The 14,364-nt window shown below is 42.4% G+C and overlaps 1 protein-coding gene across 2 annotated transcripts in view; it reads right to left on the reverse strand.

Moving 5' to 3' along the window:
• Positions 1-674: 674 nt before the first annotated feature.
• SATB2 (SATB homeobox 2) overlaps positions 675-14,364 on the reverse strand; it is a 207,282-nt gene continuing 193,592 nt past the window's right edge. For both annotated transcript variants that reach the window (XM_084893187.1, XM_084893186.1), the window contains one exon: positions 675-3,833. In XM_084893187.1, the coding sequence (XP_084749313.1) occupies positions 3,372-3,833 (462 nt within the window). In that variant the 3' untranslated portion in view covers positions 675-3,371. The remainder of the gene's footprint in view (positions 3,834-14,364) is intronic.

Consider the following 14,364-nt stretch of genomic DNA (forward strand, 5'->3'; position numbering starts at 1 on the left):
TCCGATACTTGATTCCTTTCAGCATTCCTCTATGCACACATTCTGGGACCCCAGCTCTAAATAGAAAAGACTTTTATTATGTCCATTAACCATGGACATATGTGCTCCACAAGGTTCCTGACACGCAGCCATTTGTGGTTTTTAATTATAAACAGAAAATATTCACTAGAAAAATAAAGAGGCAAGCCCATAAATGCATCTTTGTGCATTTGCTTTTGCTCATATACGGCAGGGCATGTGGATACATGGCCCTCCTGGCTGCCTGCTCCAGGATGAGAGCATTTAGAAACACACAGAGAGGAACATACACTCAACGTGTACATTCACACCCATGCATCGTTCTGGACTTGGACATCTTGAACTTAGAGTACCGCTGTCTTTTTTTAATTTCAGAGAGAAAGGGAGAGGGAGAGAAACATCAATGATGAGAGAGAATCACTGATGGGCTCCTGCACGTCCTCTATTGGGAACAAGATCATAACCGAGGCATGTGTCTGACCGGGAATCCAACCGTGACCTCCTGATTCATAGGTCGATGCTGAACCACTGAGCCACGCTGCCTGGGCCCATTTCTTTTTTCTAAAATAAAGAAACGGGTTTTCCTCACCAGCTCTCACTCTACACGAAGGTGAATAGGCAAAGGCAACGCCCAGTAAAATACGTGACCAACGACGTCATATTTATTGAATGCGTTTTATTTTAACAACCAAAAAATTCTAACAGCCTAACAATGCACATAAGTTAAAAATTAATTATCACTTAGTGATAACAAAGATAGTTGATTTACATGGAAAAAAGGAACATTTACAATATGTTAATCCTTATTCACATTGTTGATACCGCAATAAAACACAATTTGTTTTTTCATTTCACACACACACAAAAAGGCGGGAAATTGTGCTTTGTCAAGAGGCACTACAAGAGAAAGTTTTCTTCTTCCAAATAGATATTATATGACAGATATTGAATAAATAGACATATATGCATTGTAATTCGCAAAGATCTGGCAAGACCACAGGCTAAAATGCCCACAGATTCACTTAGAACCACTGCAAACTCGGCAGTGAAATTAAAAAATAAAAAGGCAAGACTTAGCATTGAAAAATACCTAATAAATTTTTGGTTGAAGTGTAAAAGATACCAAATGCGGATGCCATCGGTCGATGAACCACCTTGTAAGAGCTTGGCAAATCAGTTTCCGTGACGTGGACAGAGTGACCTTCAGCGACAGTGTAAGAAGACAATTTGGAGAGAGTAACTCGGAGATCCGGGGGCAGCCACGGCCTTTCTGGTTGAAGCCGCAGAGCGCTACAGAAGTGGGGGAGGGGAGGCTGGGCCCAGGCCTTAACCGCAAACAACCATCCTTTCGCAAAGGTAGGTGATGCTCGTGTGGAGATAACCTTTTCAACATCAGTATTGGGAAAAGCACAGGAAAATGTCCCTTTAAAAACTCCAGAGGTTACTGAGCAGCTAGAATTAGCTTGTATTGCAACGTCTTCTCCCTGTATAGTGTAAGTTCTGAGTTAATATCTACACATAGAGGTTTGTCTTTTTTTTTTTTTAAACTCCTACCTTTTATACCTTTCAAATATATAAATAGTATTAACAGTTATATTACAATGGTTGTGTAGTAAACAGAAAATAACTTTCAAAGTGATATTGCATGAGGTCTTTGACAAGGTTGCATGAGAGCACAACTCAAAAAGATAAAAAATAAAAAATTCCAACGGTGTGGGGCTGTCCCGCCGGCCTCCGGGCCGATCCTGGAGGCGAGGTCTCCTCTGGCAACGACTCGCATGGAAGTGGGTGGCGATGCTACGCGTGTGTCTGAGAGGAAACTAAAGGTCGGGGAGCTGTGGCAGAATGCATGCGGCCGTAGCGCCCACTCCGCTCAGCAGCCCATGGCATCCGTTCTGCTTTAGTACAAGTATCTGCGGAGTGGGTAACTGGGAAAACCTTTCCGTTGGTGACAAGCTGGTGATTCCACTGCAATGGCATCACCTACACAAGCCAGGGCTCTTGGGAGGGCTGCCTCGCGGAGGCTGCTGGAGCAGGAATGAGAGTGTCCGGTGGGGGGGACAGGATGTGCAGGAAGGAGAGGAAGCCCAGAGTGAAACAGGAGTGAGAGATGCCTTCTGGGGGGACGGAGGGAGCTGTATTGGAGAGGGAGCCCCTTTAACTGGGCAGCAACTTCTCTTCTAACTTAACATTACATGGAACTATCTTCTATTTAAAAACAAAAACAAAGACAAAAGAAAACAGCAACAAACAACTTTTAAATGAGCAGGCTTATTCATTGTAAGCCATGAGCAGGTAAATAAGTTTCACAAAAATGTGGCTCATACTAACGTCAATTTGGCGTTTTTATCGAGACCACGCTATAACGTCCAAGTTTTCTCTGCACCGAATTTCCGGTTTACTCGTTTGGAATTCCACAGAAACACGTCTGTTCACTAAAGCAACGACAGGTTGGATAACGGAACATATCGAGTCAGGTTAAGTGTGCATTGTGTCTTTAAGAGTAATTGGACTTGTATCATTTAAGGTGCCCTGATTTTTTTCCCTTTACTTTCTTCTTCTTTCTCTCTCTTTTTATTTTATTTATTTATTTTTTTTGGCAGTGTTGATTTGTTTTGTTAAATACATACCTCAAAAATTACCCATCAAGCTGCCAGATAGGAAGCCATAGAATTAAAAAAAAAATCAGGGATAAACACAGAAAATAAATAGGAATTCAAAAATAGTCACCCCACCCTGAGAGCAGGCCGAAATTTATCCAAAAGCCAAAGCGACTCACTGTGAAGTGGTTTTTGTGTTTCATACATAAACAAGTCTCTTCTTTAAGAACTCATTTCACAGTCTCTTCTTCCCGGTGGTCAAGTTCTCTGTCCCATGCAATTCTCATATATATATATATATATATATATATGTAAATATATAGATATATACATATACATATACACACACACACACACACACACACACACACGTGTCGCTTCCTTCATGTGTTCTGTCCGTCTTTTCCTCCCGGAACTCGCCCCCTGGCTCTTCGATTAAGTGCAAGAACAGCGAAGGCAGAGTCTCCCGGGATCGGCATGACTGCGAGCCAGCCGGTGGCCGGAGGGTAACACTTGAGTGTCTTTGCCAAGGCGACTTCTGATTCGGAAATACTGAATGTACTCACTCTACAGGTGTGTCCTGTGCAACAAAGAAATGTCAGAACAAAATGGGTAAGAAAAACCAAACAAAAACAAACAAAAAGAGACAAAAATAAAATAAAGCCAAAAAAAAAAAATTTTTTTTTTTTTTTAAAGCAACGAAGACAGAAAATCCTTGGACCCATGTATTGCTGTGCCAGGTGGGGCTTCACATTATCTCTGGTCGCCGTCCGCGGGCGCGGCCTTGGCCTTGTCGGCACCCTCCTCCTCGGCCTCCACCTTGAACATCTCCTCCGAGCCCTCCTCGCTGTCGTTCTCCTCCGACTCGGTCAGCAGCTCCTCGTCCTTGTACTCGGCCACGTCCACCGCGGCGCCCAGGTGCTCCTTGAGCTTGCCGTGGTGCTTCACGTGGTACCGCTGGTTCTGGAAGAACTTGATGATGGTGTGCTTGGGCAGGTCCAGCTGCGCGGACAGCGTGTGGATGGCCTCCTGGTCGGGGTACAGGCCCACGTCGTGGATGAAGCTCTGCAGGATCCCCAGGGCCTCCAGGGAGATCTTGGTGCGGGACCGGGGCTTTTTGGCACAACTGTCTTCGCTGGGCGGGGGCGCGGGCGGGGCCTCCTCGCGGGGAGGGGAGCTCTCCTTGGTGGGCTGGGACTGCTGCCTGTGGAGGACCTGGTGAGGCAAACGGAAAGAAGGTTAACGTGGGACTCACAGTGCGACCTTTGTCGAGATGTCATCCTCTGCAAGACGGGCTGTCCATGCAGCAGGGGAGTGAGGCTGTGCTCACCTGGACATGCAGGTCTCCAGAAAGCCCAAGAGCACTGCTGGAGATGTAGACTCCCATCTACAAGAGGTTAGTAAGAGCCCGGCCCTGGTGACTCAGTGGTTGAGCTTCAACCTATGAACCAGGAAGTCATGGTTCGATTCCCGGTTGGCACCCATGCCCAGCTTGCGGGCTCCATCTCCAGTGGGGGGCATGCAGGAAGCAGCCCATCCAAGGTTCTCTCTCTTCATGGATGTTTCTAGCTCCCTCTCCCCTCCTCTCTGAAATCAATACAAATATTTTTTAAAGGTTTGTAATAGAGATGTTGGCGAATATTTACAGTGAGGCACCAAGACGTTGGTCATGGTGGCCAAGATCATTTGAATTCAAGCAATCTGGCTCCAGGGTCCTCCTGGCTGTTAGCCAGCACGATGTGCCTGCCACTCCCCCGAAAGCCAAGGCCAAAGGAACAGACTCAGAAGGAACATGTGGGCTCTGCAATGACAACCCACGGGTTCAAGTCCAGGTGCTTCCACTTAGCTGGGCATCCTTGTGCCAGACCCTGAGCATCTTTAAGCCCAATCTCCTCACCTATCACAGAAGGATGGGACCACCTTCCTCAGGATGTGGCAACAAGGAGTAAATGGCATAATGTACGTAGGAGCAGTGCCCACCTGAAGTCAGAGGCTGACCAACGTTTCCACTGGAGGGCCAGGGAGCAGATAGTACAGTCTCTGTTGCATGACTCTACTCTACCTTTATGGCAGGAAACCAGCCGTCAGTAACAGACACACCAACAACCATGGCGACGTTTCAATACCATTATATTCACAAAAACAGGTGGCAAACTGAGCCTGGCCCATGGGCCACGGTGGATCCACTTCTGGCTTCGGGCAGACTTCCAGGAAATGACAGCCATTGTGACCATCGGCCTCACAGTCACGCTTAGAGGAATCGTGAATATTGCAGCCAGAAAACCAATGCTTCCTAACACTGTGAACTTTTTTATAGTTTCTCTTGGCTCTGATTTTTGATCCTTAAATATGTATTTTCAAATAAAAACTTCCAGATTAATTGAAAGGTAAAACTTTTTTTGTGAATTATGAATTTTTAATGACTGTTTCATACTCAAATAGGTGGACTTTCTCAATGTCACTACAAACTATTAAACCTGTTTGGCACACATTGTCTACTTTCTGTATTTCTATCCTTAATATCAAGGGTTTTTTTTAGTTGTAATTAATTTAAATTTCGGTTTTATCTCTACCTATCCCACACTTATTAAAAAATAAATAAACTAGTTAGGCAAGCTTTTTTTTTTTTTTTTTTTAATCGTCACCCAAGGATATGTTTTTTCATTGATTCTAGAGAGAGAGGGAGGGAGAGGGAGAGAAACACCATGTGAGAGGGAAACATCATCAGTTGTCTCCCCTACACACCCCAACACGAGGACTACACCCACAACCTGGGTCTGTGCCCTGACTGGAAAGTGAAGCCAGGACCCTTCTGGTGCACCGGGACAGGGCTCTAACCACTGAGCACACCCACCAGGGTGGCAAGTTTATTCTTGATCTTCAAAATGGCTTCTTAACGATATCCCTCTGCATAAAATAATTCCCCCTTTTAAATCTGACAAAAGAAAGGAAGCAACCCAGAGGAGACTGTCAGAACCGCTCCCTGGGCTCTCACCATCGGCCCATGAGAGAAGGGGGAGGGCTGGGTGGAGAGGGGGAAGGGATCCCGAGAAGGAAGCTCAGCTCTGCTCACACCTCTCGAGGGCTGCAGCGATGCTGTGGAATGAAGAGGCGCCCTCGGTGACACTCCTTACAAGCTTCTGTCCATTGCACAGGCAAAGGCTGCATCTCTTCCACCCGGATCCTGCCTAACTGCCCGGATCTTGCCAGGCCCTTTAAGAACAGTGAGTGTATTGTACTTTCTAAAAACTACACACGCATTCCTCCTCTCACCATTCTCTCCTATTTTATACCATCTTTTTCAGGTTAAAGTAACAAGTTAAATACTTTCCAGAGGTTCGTGAGAAGTCCGTCTAATTAATTGGTGCTGAAGAAAACATGTCTAGTTACATGAAAGAATCACTGGTCTTCCCACCCTCACTGTCACCACCACACACTACCCACGTGACCCGTTTTCCTTTTTTAGTTATAAAACATCACCATCAAAGCAAGTGTTTAAGAAAAAAAATAAACTTCTGGCATTCATCCTCGTCTTAGGGACCATCTGATGAGAAAATAACTACTCAGCAATGTTCTCCTACGTAGAATTTAATACACATTAGGGCAGATGAAATTGTTACCTACAATAACGATGAAGGAGGATGGAACTTTTCAAATATATATAAATAACTTTTCAAATAAATATATAACTGATAATCAAATGACAATCAAGGCAATCATCAAAAGGACAATCCAGTGCAAAAAAAAATATCTCCTTCCAAGCTGGCTGCCGGGAGTGAAAAGGAATCTGAAACAGAGACCACGGAACAGTGGCTCAGGAGGTCCCTGTGATGTTGGCCAATTAAAATGAATGTTCCTGGCGTTTGCTTTATCGCTTTCAACTAAGAGCAAACTCGTGTGGTCTGCCGGGGGGAGCTGGCATCAGCAAAAAAGTGAGCCCCATTACTCTGACACCCTAATTACAGCAGCAGGAGCCGCGGAGTGGCGTGGTGGGCCGCACTGCCCATGGCAGCTTTGATGGCAGGAAGACGCCGCCTCTGAGGTCAAAGTGTGGGCGGCCCAGCCCTGCAGTCAATGGACCCCTGTGTCAACAGGTGAGGGGGGGGACCTTCTGGCGAGAGAGGAGGCCAGAGTTATGTATGGAATACATACATACCCGAATATCACATACCCGAGCACGAGGACCCTCTATTAGAGCAATTGCATTAATTGGAAAACAAAAGAGAATTAAAACGCCCCATTTTCTAATTATGCCTGCCTTCTGTAGTAAAAGTCAGCACAACGGTTCCATTTAATTAAATCATCAGATTGGTTCTTTAGGGGTTTTCCATTGTGCGCTGGTTAGGTTTAAAGAGATTTTTCCAAAACTCTCCTTGGAAGTTACTGTAGTCTTTCCGCAGGACAGGGTCTGTCCGCCCGGCGGGCCCCCGCCACCTCCCTGCTTCATTAGGACACGGCAGCGGCAACACATGCACACGGGAAGCCACACATGAGACAGGAGCAGCGGGGGTCACAGCTGCCCTTGCTGACCATGGCCCCGGTGCCAGGCCGTGCTGAGAGCTGCCCAGGGCCTGGTGCAGCCGGGAAGTGCTCTCTGGATCACCAGCAACCTGAAAACACGGAGCGTCTCAGGAAACCCTTGACATTGGAAATGAAGACCACGGGTGCTGGGAGTCTGAGAAAGCAGGGGGCCCGGGAACAATGCCAGCCCATCACAGGAGGAGAAGGTGTTTCTCAGAGAAGTAACAACAGCAGACATGATCTACGAAGTGGACCATCTTGTTTCTGGTCCATGCCCTACAGTGAGTGGGGCAGCCTGGCACTGGTTCCGTGAACAGGGTTAGTGATATTTCTAGCTTCATTGAAGAGATAAGGAAAAATGGAGATTGACAAAATGAGTAGCTCTGAGGTCAGACTGTCTTATAAGTCACCAAAAGGACTTACCTAAGGTCTTGGGGTTTTTATTATTATTGATTTTTTTTTTTTTAAGAGAGAGGCAGAAGAAGGGAGAGGGAGTGAGAAACATTGACGTGAGAGCGAAACATCAGTTGGCTGCCATAGCTTCTACTGTTGACTTTTCAATATGATAATTAGGGTTAATAGCCGTGAAATTTCTAATTGGCTTCAATAATAAAACAAAAATAATGATGGTATTAGTAGGTGGTAGCATTCATAGGAAGTGCATTATAGGCTAAAAAAAAACTGGCTTAAATGCTGTAAGTATATTTTATTTTATTTTATTTTCATAGTAATTCTGGAGGTAGTAATTCATAGTAAAACTGGAGTTTTCTCATCATAAAATCGAGAGTTCGGACAATTTGTCTGGGGCCACAGAGCTTATGAGTAGCAGTACCAGGATTCTAAAATGTGTCAGTCTGCTTTTAAATCCCATGCCCTTACACATATGTGCCCCTGCCTTCTGTGAGCAGGATTACATTGGAAAATTGAACCAAGTCTCTAGAGCAAAGGTGGCAGAGCTTAAATAAAACATCAGGTAGCAATAACTCCGATAAGCAATAATAGAGCAACAGATGAGGAGGAGAGGGGAGGGGAGAGGACATTATTTTAGAAACAGTGACTCCCTAAGGAGGAAGCATTTGAGCAGAGGCCGGAGGGAGTGAGGACCAAGCCAAGAAGAACAGCCTCGAACAGCCAGCAGAAGGGCCGGAAGCAGCAAGACACTCGGTGTATTTGAAACATCAAGGAAAACGCCTTGTTAGAGCTCTGCCATTCAACACAACAGCCGCTAGCCACACTGCGTGCTCATGTGTAGAGTGAAATAAATGAAACTGAAAAAGAGAAAGCTCAGTTCCTCAGTCGTGTTAGCCACTTCCCAAGTGCTTGATGGCCACACTGGGCAATATCATCTTGGACATCGCGGACAGGGCACAGTTCCCTCATCACAGGAAGTGCTGGTGGGCAGCCTACAGGAGACGGTGCAGAGGTGGCCTTTGCCAGAGCAAAGAACTTTGGCATCCACGGTCAGGGTGATGAACGTCCTCACTGTGCACTGCCATCAGAATCTGACCGAGCCCAGAATATATCAGGATGTGAAACTGGCACTATTACCAGAGAGGAGAGAAATAGGCATCTCTCCACCTGTGAGGTAAGAAAAACTCAGTTGGTAAGGTATTACTGGGCTCTCCATAATTAAAGATAACCAGGGTGACTAAACAGAAACACAACCAGGAGGATGCACGGGCACTACTCTCCTCGACAGAATGGTCAACTTACACTTAGCTGACGGCTACCCTCTTCGCCGGATGTGCTTAGCGTGTCTAAAAGAAATTATGTTTAAAACAATCAACCTTGGGTCAAAAGAGTGAAAAAAGGATCCATTCATCAAATACTTATGGAATGTCTATAATAATTGAACCTATTAACTTACAAAGCTTTCTAATGAGGAGTCCTATCTTCAACACTTAAGTGTTGATGAGTAGGTTATGGGTAGGACATAAACAAATAGAAAGCTAAAAGTCTCAGTTCCTTCTAATTTATTTGCCGAAGTCTCTCTGGTCTAAATATGACATACACAAATATAAATAGACATGAAGATGTGACCAAAAAAAAAAAAAAATTGTAAATATATTCAAAAGTGACATCAGCTGCAGAATGAAATCCAAGTCTCCTTGCCCAGCGATGAAGCGCAGTGGGAATATGGACACGTCGTTGCTCTGCCCTCAGAACTGAACATCTTGAAAACGCAGGGACAAAATGGAACCATGACAAAATCTAAGGAAGATAAAGCAGTGCTTCTTAAACCTCTCAGTGTTCAAATACATTTTGAGGGCCTCAATGAAAACCAGCTGGGAGTCATGTGTAAAATATAATGGTTTCTGCCTGCAGGGAAGGAAGTGAGATCTTGAACGATTAAGTTGAGGAAAGTATATAATTCACTGTATCATTATGGGGTGAAATGGATTACTTATAATAAGCCAAGACTTTGTGGTCTCTTTATAGAGAGAAAATGAGAAATTATTAAGGAGGTGACTGCAGAGGGTGGCTGATCCAGGGTGGCAATCGGCTGAAACAGACTTGCCCAGGTGGTCGCTTCCACCACCTCTCAGGACAAGTCCCACCCAGAGAGGTGCGCCTCCCCTGAGCTTCAGGTCCTCAGGGCTGACACACGACCACGTCCACAGGAGATGAGGACACAAACAAGGTGCTCTGTTGCATCTATTTTGAGTTAGCATGAGAATTACTTGGATTGGTTTACTCTTACCGCATTCTATGACGACAGAATGTAAAATAGTTGACCCCAAAGAGGAAAGCATTCTTCCGCTGAGAGTCCCGAGAGGCATATATTTAACAGATGATAACAACTGGTTGAAAGGCCCTGTGCATAACTCAATTAGACTTTGTTAAATAAATGGATGAATAAATTCTGCTATCTAAAAGAATACCATATATAAAAAGGATCATATAACTTGAGATATTTGTCTTACATTTCAACAACCCAGTGCTACCTCCTAATATCCCCCTTTTTTTTCAAAAGCATCAGTTAAGACAATTTTGGCTCAAAACTTCAATGGGGGAGAACTTAGCATTGATGATTAATAATGAATGTAAATACCGTATATCTATCTCAACGATTGGACTGTGACCTACACACTGGCACGCCATATGCCGGCACACTGAGTGCTCAGGTCCTCTGTGCTCTGTGGCACTAAATTGATGCCATATCCTCTCTACTTCCAGACCAGTTATTATTCCTGTTCTACACATCTTACTATTAATTTTTTTTTTTTACAAAGCTATGTTTTAAAAGTAAAGAAACTTTACTCATCACAGAAACTTACTACATTTAGTGGGTATAGGAGAGCAAATGTATATATTTACCATTTCTTGTGTTTAAAAACAAAAAAAAACACATTCCAGGGCATGGTATAACCTATACAATGATTGTTACAGAACTTGTGAGCAAGAGTTTGGGGGTCTCAAAGTTCTGGTTTGGAATCCAGTCCTGAGTCCCAAAAGCACTTCTGTTTATTAGCCTGGTGAGTCTGAGAAAGCCACTGTGCTATTCTGGATCATCTTTCATGAAGTGATATGAGGAATAAGCAAGACAGTGCATGTCAAGTTTTTAGAAGAGTTCTCGTCATAAGGTTTTCATAAGCTGCTATCATTGGAAAATGAAAAGAGGATTTAAGCATCAGTAGTATACTGCCTCATGTATTTTCCTATCAATTGAGTCATCAACAAATTCAGAGATCTCTTTCCTTTCACACCAAAGACCAAAAAACTCTACAAATAGAGGTGTTAACCAATATGCGCTCTTATTTCTTTTGCTCATACACTCCCTCTGTCTTTGATCTTTAACAGCCACCTAGCACATGGGCACAAGTTGCCTCTTAGCATCTATTACATGAAATTATACTTCACAGTCATAGTCCTATTGGAGGTGGGCTCCCCTTAGGAAGACATCCTTTGTCAATGGTTCTCAAAATGTGGTCCAGAGATACCCGGGAGGACCCTGATACCCCATTAAGACATGCATGACCTCAAAACTATTTTCATGGCAGAACTAAGACAGTATTTGCATTCTGATCATGCTGAGATGTATACTGAAGGTGCAAAAGCAGTGCTGGGAACACGCTGGCCTGCTGGCATAAATCAGGTCAGCGGCATCAAGCTGCACTGTCTTCTTCACAGCCACACGCACAGTAGGAAAGCCACTTTCATGTAAGAAGGCCCTTGATGATGTAGTAATAGATGACGAATTGTATTAAGTCTCAATCCTTAAGCATATCTTTTCAAAATATTCTGTGTGAGGAAATGAGACGCCCTTCTGTAGGTACAAGAAGGAAGATGGAAGATGGTGGTCATGAGAAAGAGCATGATTTCTATTAGAAGGAACAACTAACAGACAAACTAAGATTATTCAGGGTTGGGTAGTTGGCAGACATTTCCTTAAAAGTGAAGTAAGCCTGCTACTTCAAGGAAAATCTCTGAGAGTATTTGTTGCCAATGATAAAAATGGATCTTTCAAGCAAAAATTCAAATTTTGGAAAACTTGTAGCTGCCATTATAAAATTAATATCTCCTCAAAATCTTAAAATTTTCCTAATGATATTGGTGGTGATTTAATAGTTCTTTAAGATGTCCTAGAATGGAATATCTCAAAATTTAGATCTACATAACTCAATATTTTCCAAATGACCAAGTCATGGTATTGCAACATCATAAACAAGTAAAAGAACCATTTAAGGCATAAGGCAAATGAATGAATTACAAAGAAGAAAAAAAAAAAAAAAAAAAAAATATATATATATATATATATATATATATATATATATATATATATGAAAAGTTCATTAATATGATTTTAGGTTATAATTGGCAAATGTCCTGTAAGAAACCACTTGCAGAGTTTTGCTATAGTATCAAGAAGAATATTACCTGGGGAGGCGGTTAATATATTCCTTCCCTTTCTAACTGCATGTCTATTGGAGGATTGCTTTTCTTCATTTACTTGAACCAAAACCACATATCGTGTCAGATTGAATGAAAATGCAATTATGAGTGTCCAGTTAAGCCAGATATTTAAAATATTTACAGAGATATATATAAACCTATGGAATCCTCTAATTTCGTTGTTTTAGAAATAGTTATTTTTTCATAAAATATATTATTTATACATATCACATATTCTCACAATTATTTTAAAGTTAATAAACATTTTTAAAAATTTCTCAGAATTAATTTCTACTATGGTAAATACTAACAATTAAAACACATTATTGGAGTTCTCAAAAGGCAAAGTAAAAAGGGATCCTGATACCAAAAAGTATGAAAACTCTGAATTGCATGAATCACACTCTACATATAGGCCTGTCTTTTTACAAATGAAAATCAAGCACTTCACTATAAAATTCAAAATGGACCCCACAGTTTAAGACATCCCTATCTGAGCCAAGTCCCTGGGCGCATCTTAAAGAATGAATGTAAGAGAAACTACACAGGCATTACAACCGGTCTTGACTTTATCACTCAAAGACATTTTCACAGGCAAACCATTCTCCAAGAAACAAAATTCAGACTATTTTTAAGTCCAAGTGATCTTACTTGAGTTGGCTCTTATGGTTGTAATTTCACATCCTAACATTATAAGACTTATTAAAAACCATGGTTTAGTTTTTGTTGCTTTTTTTGGATTATACAGTATCCTAAGGTCAAAACTCAGGAAATCTGTTATTAAAAAAAAAAAAAAAAAAAAGTATCCATGAAGTGATGACAAATTGCAGACTACAGGTGTTAGATTACATTTTGACTCCAGGCAGGTTTAATATAAGTCGGTCTCCTTTTACAATTGCTCTTAGCACATACAGCTATAGGAAGGGGATTATTTTAAAAATTAAAAAAGGAGAAAGAATAAGGAAAAAAAAAGAGCAGTGCTCAATAAAAGAAGATCATGTCGAGAGAAATCAATACAAACAAGCAAAATGCTAGGAAGTCTGACATGGAAATATGTGTTCAATTTCATCCAGCCTTAGTCTGAGTTTCCTTTAATATTGTAACCAAGATGATATTGGGACATCATGTATGTTTTTAATGGAGTTTAATAATTGCTTCTCAAAATAAACACTTTGGACAAAGATAAAAGCACTATGACACAATAATCTGTTAGAATAAACTTGGGTGTTGGAGGAAGCCTGGTTCTTAAAACAGCCTTTGGCTTATATCATTTCCTCTTTGGTAACAAACTGAGAACAACTTATGCTAAAGACTTTGGGATGGTTTGGGTGAAAAAAAAAAGAAAAAAAAAGAGGGTGGGGTGCAGTCACTAATCCAACTCTTGGGAGTGGTCAGAGTGTGCAAACACAGAAGAGGTAGCAGCTGGATGGCTGCTCCTGCAGTGTAAGAGATGAGCTGACAGATAGTAAATTAAGCAGAGTAAAGATGAGCAACTATATCTCAATCGCACAGACATCATGTAGCTTAACAAACAACCATTTCTCCTGTTAGAATGTAAAGAGGTAAAGCATGGACATATCTTGAATCTAAAGGCAATGCTACCTTTCCCTTCATCAGCATCACTGATAGTATGCCCAACATTCTACCAACAGGACAGACAGGATCCATGTGATGACTCAGGAGGAACAGACTCCTCAGAATGGTCCAGGCCATGACCATGTATCCTTCTGCCCAGGAGAAACCATGTCCTATCCCACCCACCCCAGTTCCACTTGGCTTGACACCCATGGGCATTTAGATCCTCCCTGCACCCATGCACCCCCACTCCCTACACAGTGTCTTCTCAAAACAGGAACATGCACAGAGAAGACCCATCTCTTTAAAACTAGAATGAAGGTACAGGTACCACTGAAGTGTCTTTAAAGACTTTATATTTGTGTTAAAATGGTTAAGGACTAACATGGACATGACGAGGACAGACAGTTACCTGTGGAATAATGGTTTTAAAACAAATGCATGACTTGCTTCATGGATATAACCAATAAAGAAGTGGCTGTTGCACCATCATGAATGAAAAAAAAAAAAAGGTCTAGTTCAAGTTAAAGATAACCAGGGTGACTAAACAAAGAGGGTCAAAGGTTGGGATCACTTGAATACCAGGAATTCATAATGTATTAAAACAGCCAACCTGAAAACGCATAATATACCACATAAATATCAAAGGCCAAGAGAGAAAGATGTGGGAAGGGTTTGGGATAAGAATGACCCATTGGAATTCTTGGACAGCAAATCCAGCTGGCTAACCTAATTCTCAAGGTCAGTAACAGTGTGA

Source organism: Pipistrellus hanaki, assembly GCF_964339955.1.
Source record: "Pipistrellus hanaki genome assembly, chromosome: 8".
Lineage (NCBI taxonomy): Eukaryota > Metazoa > Chordata > Mammalia > Chiroptera > Vespertilionidae > Pipistrellus > Pipistrellus hanaki.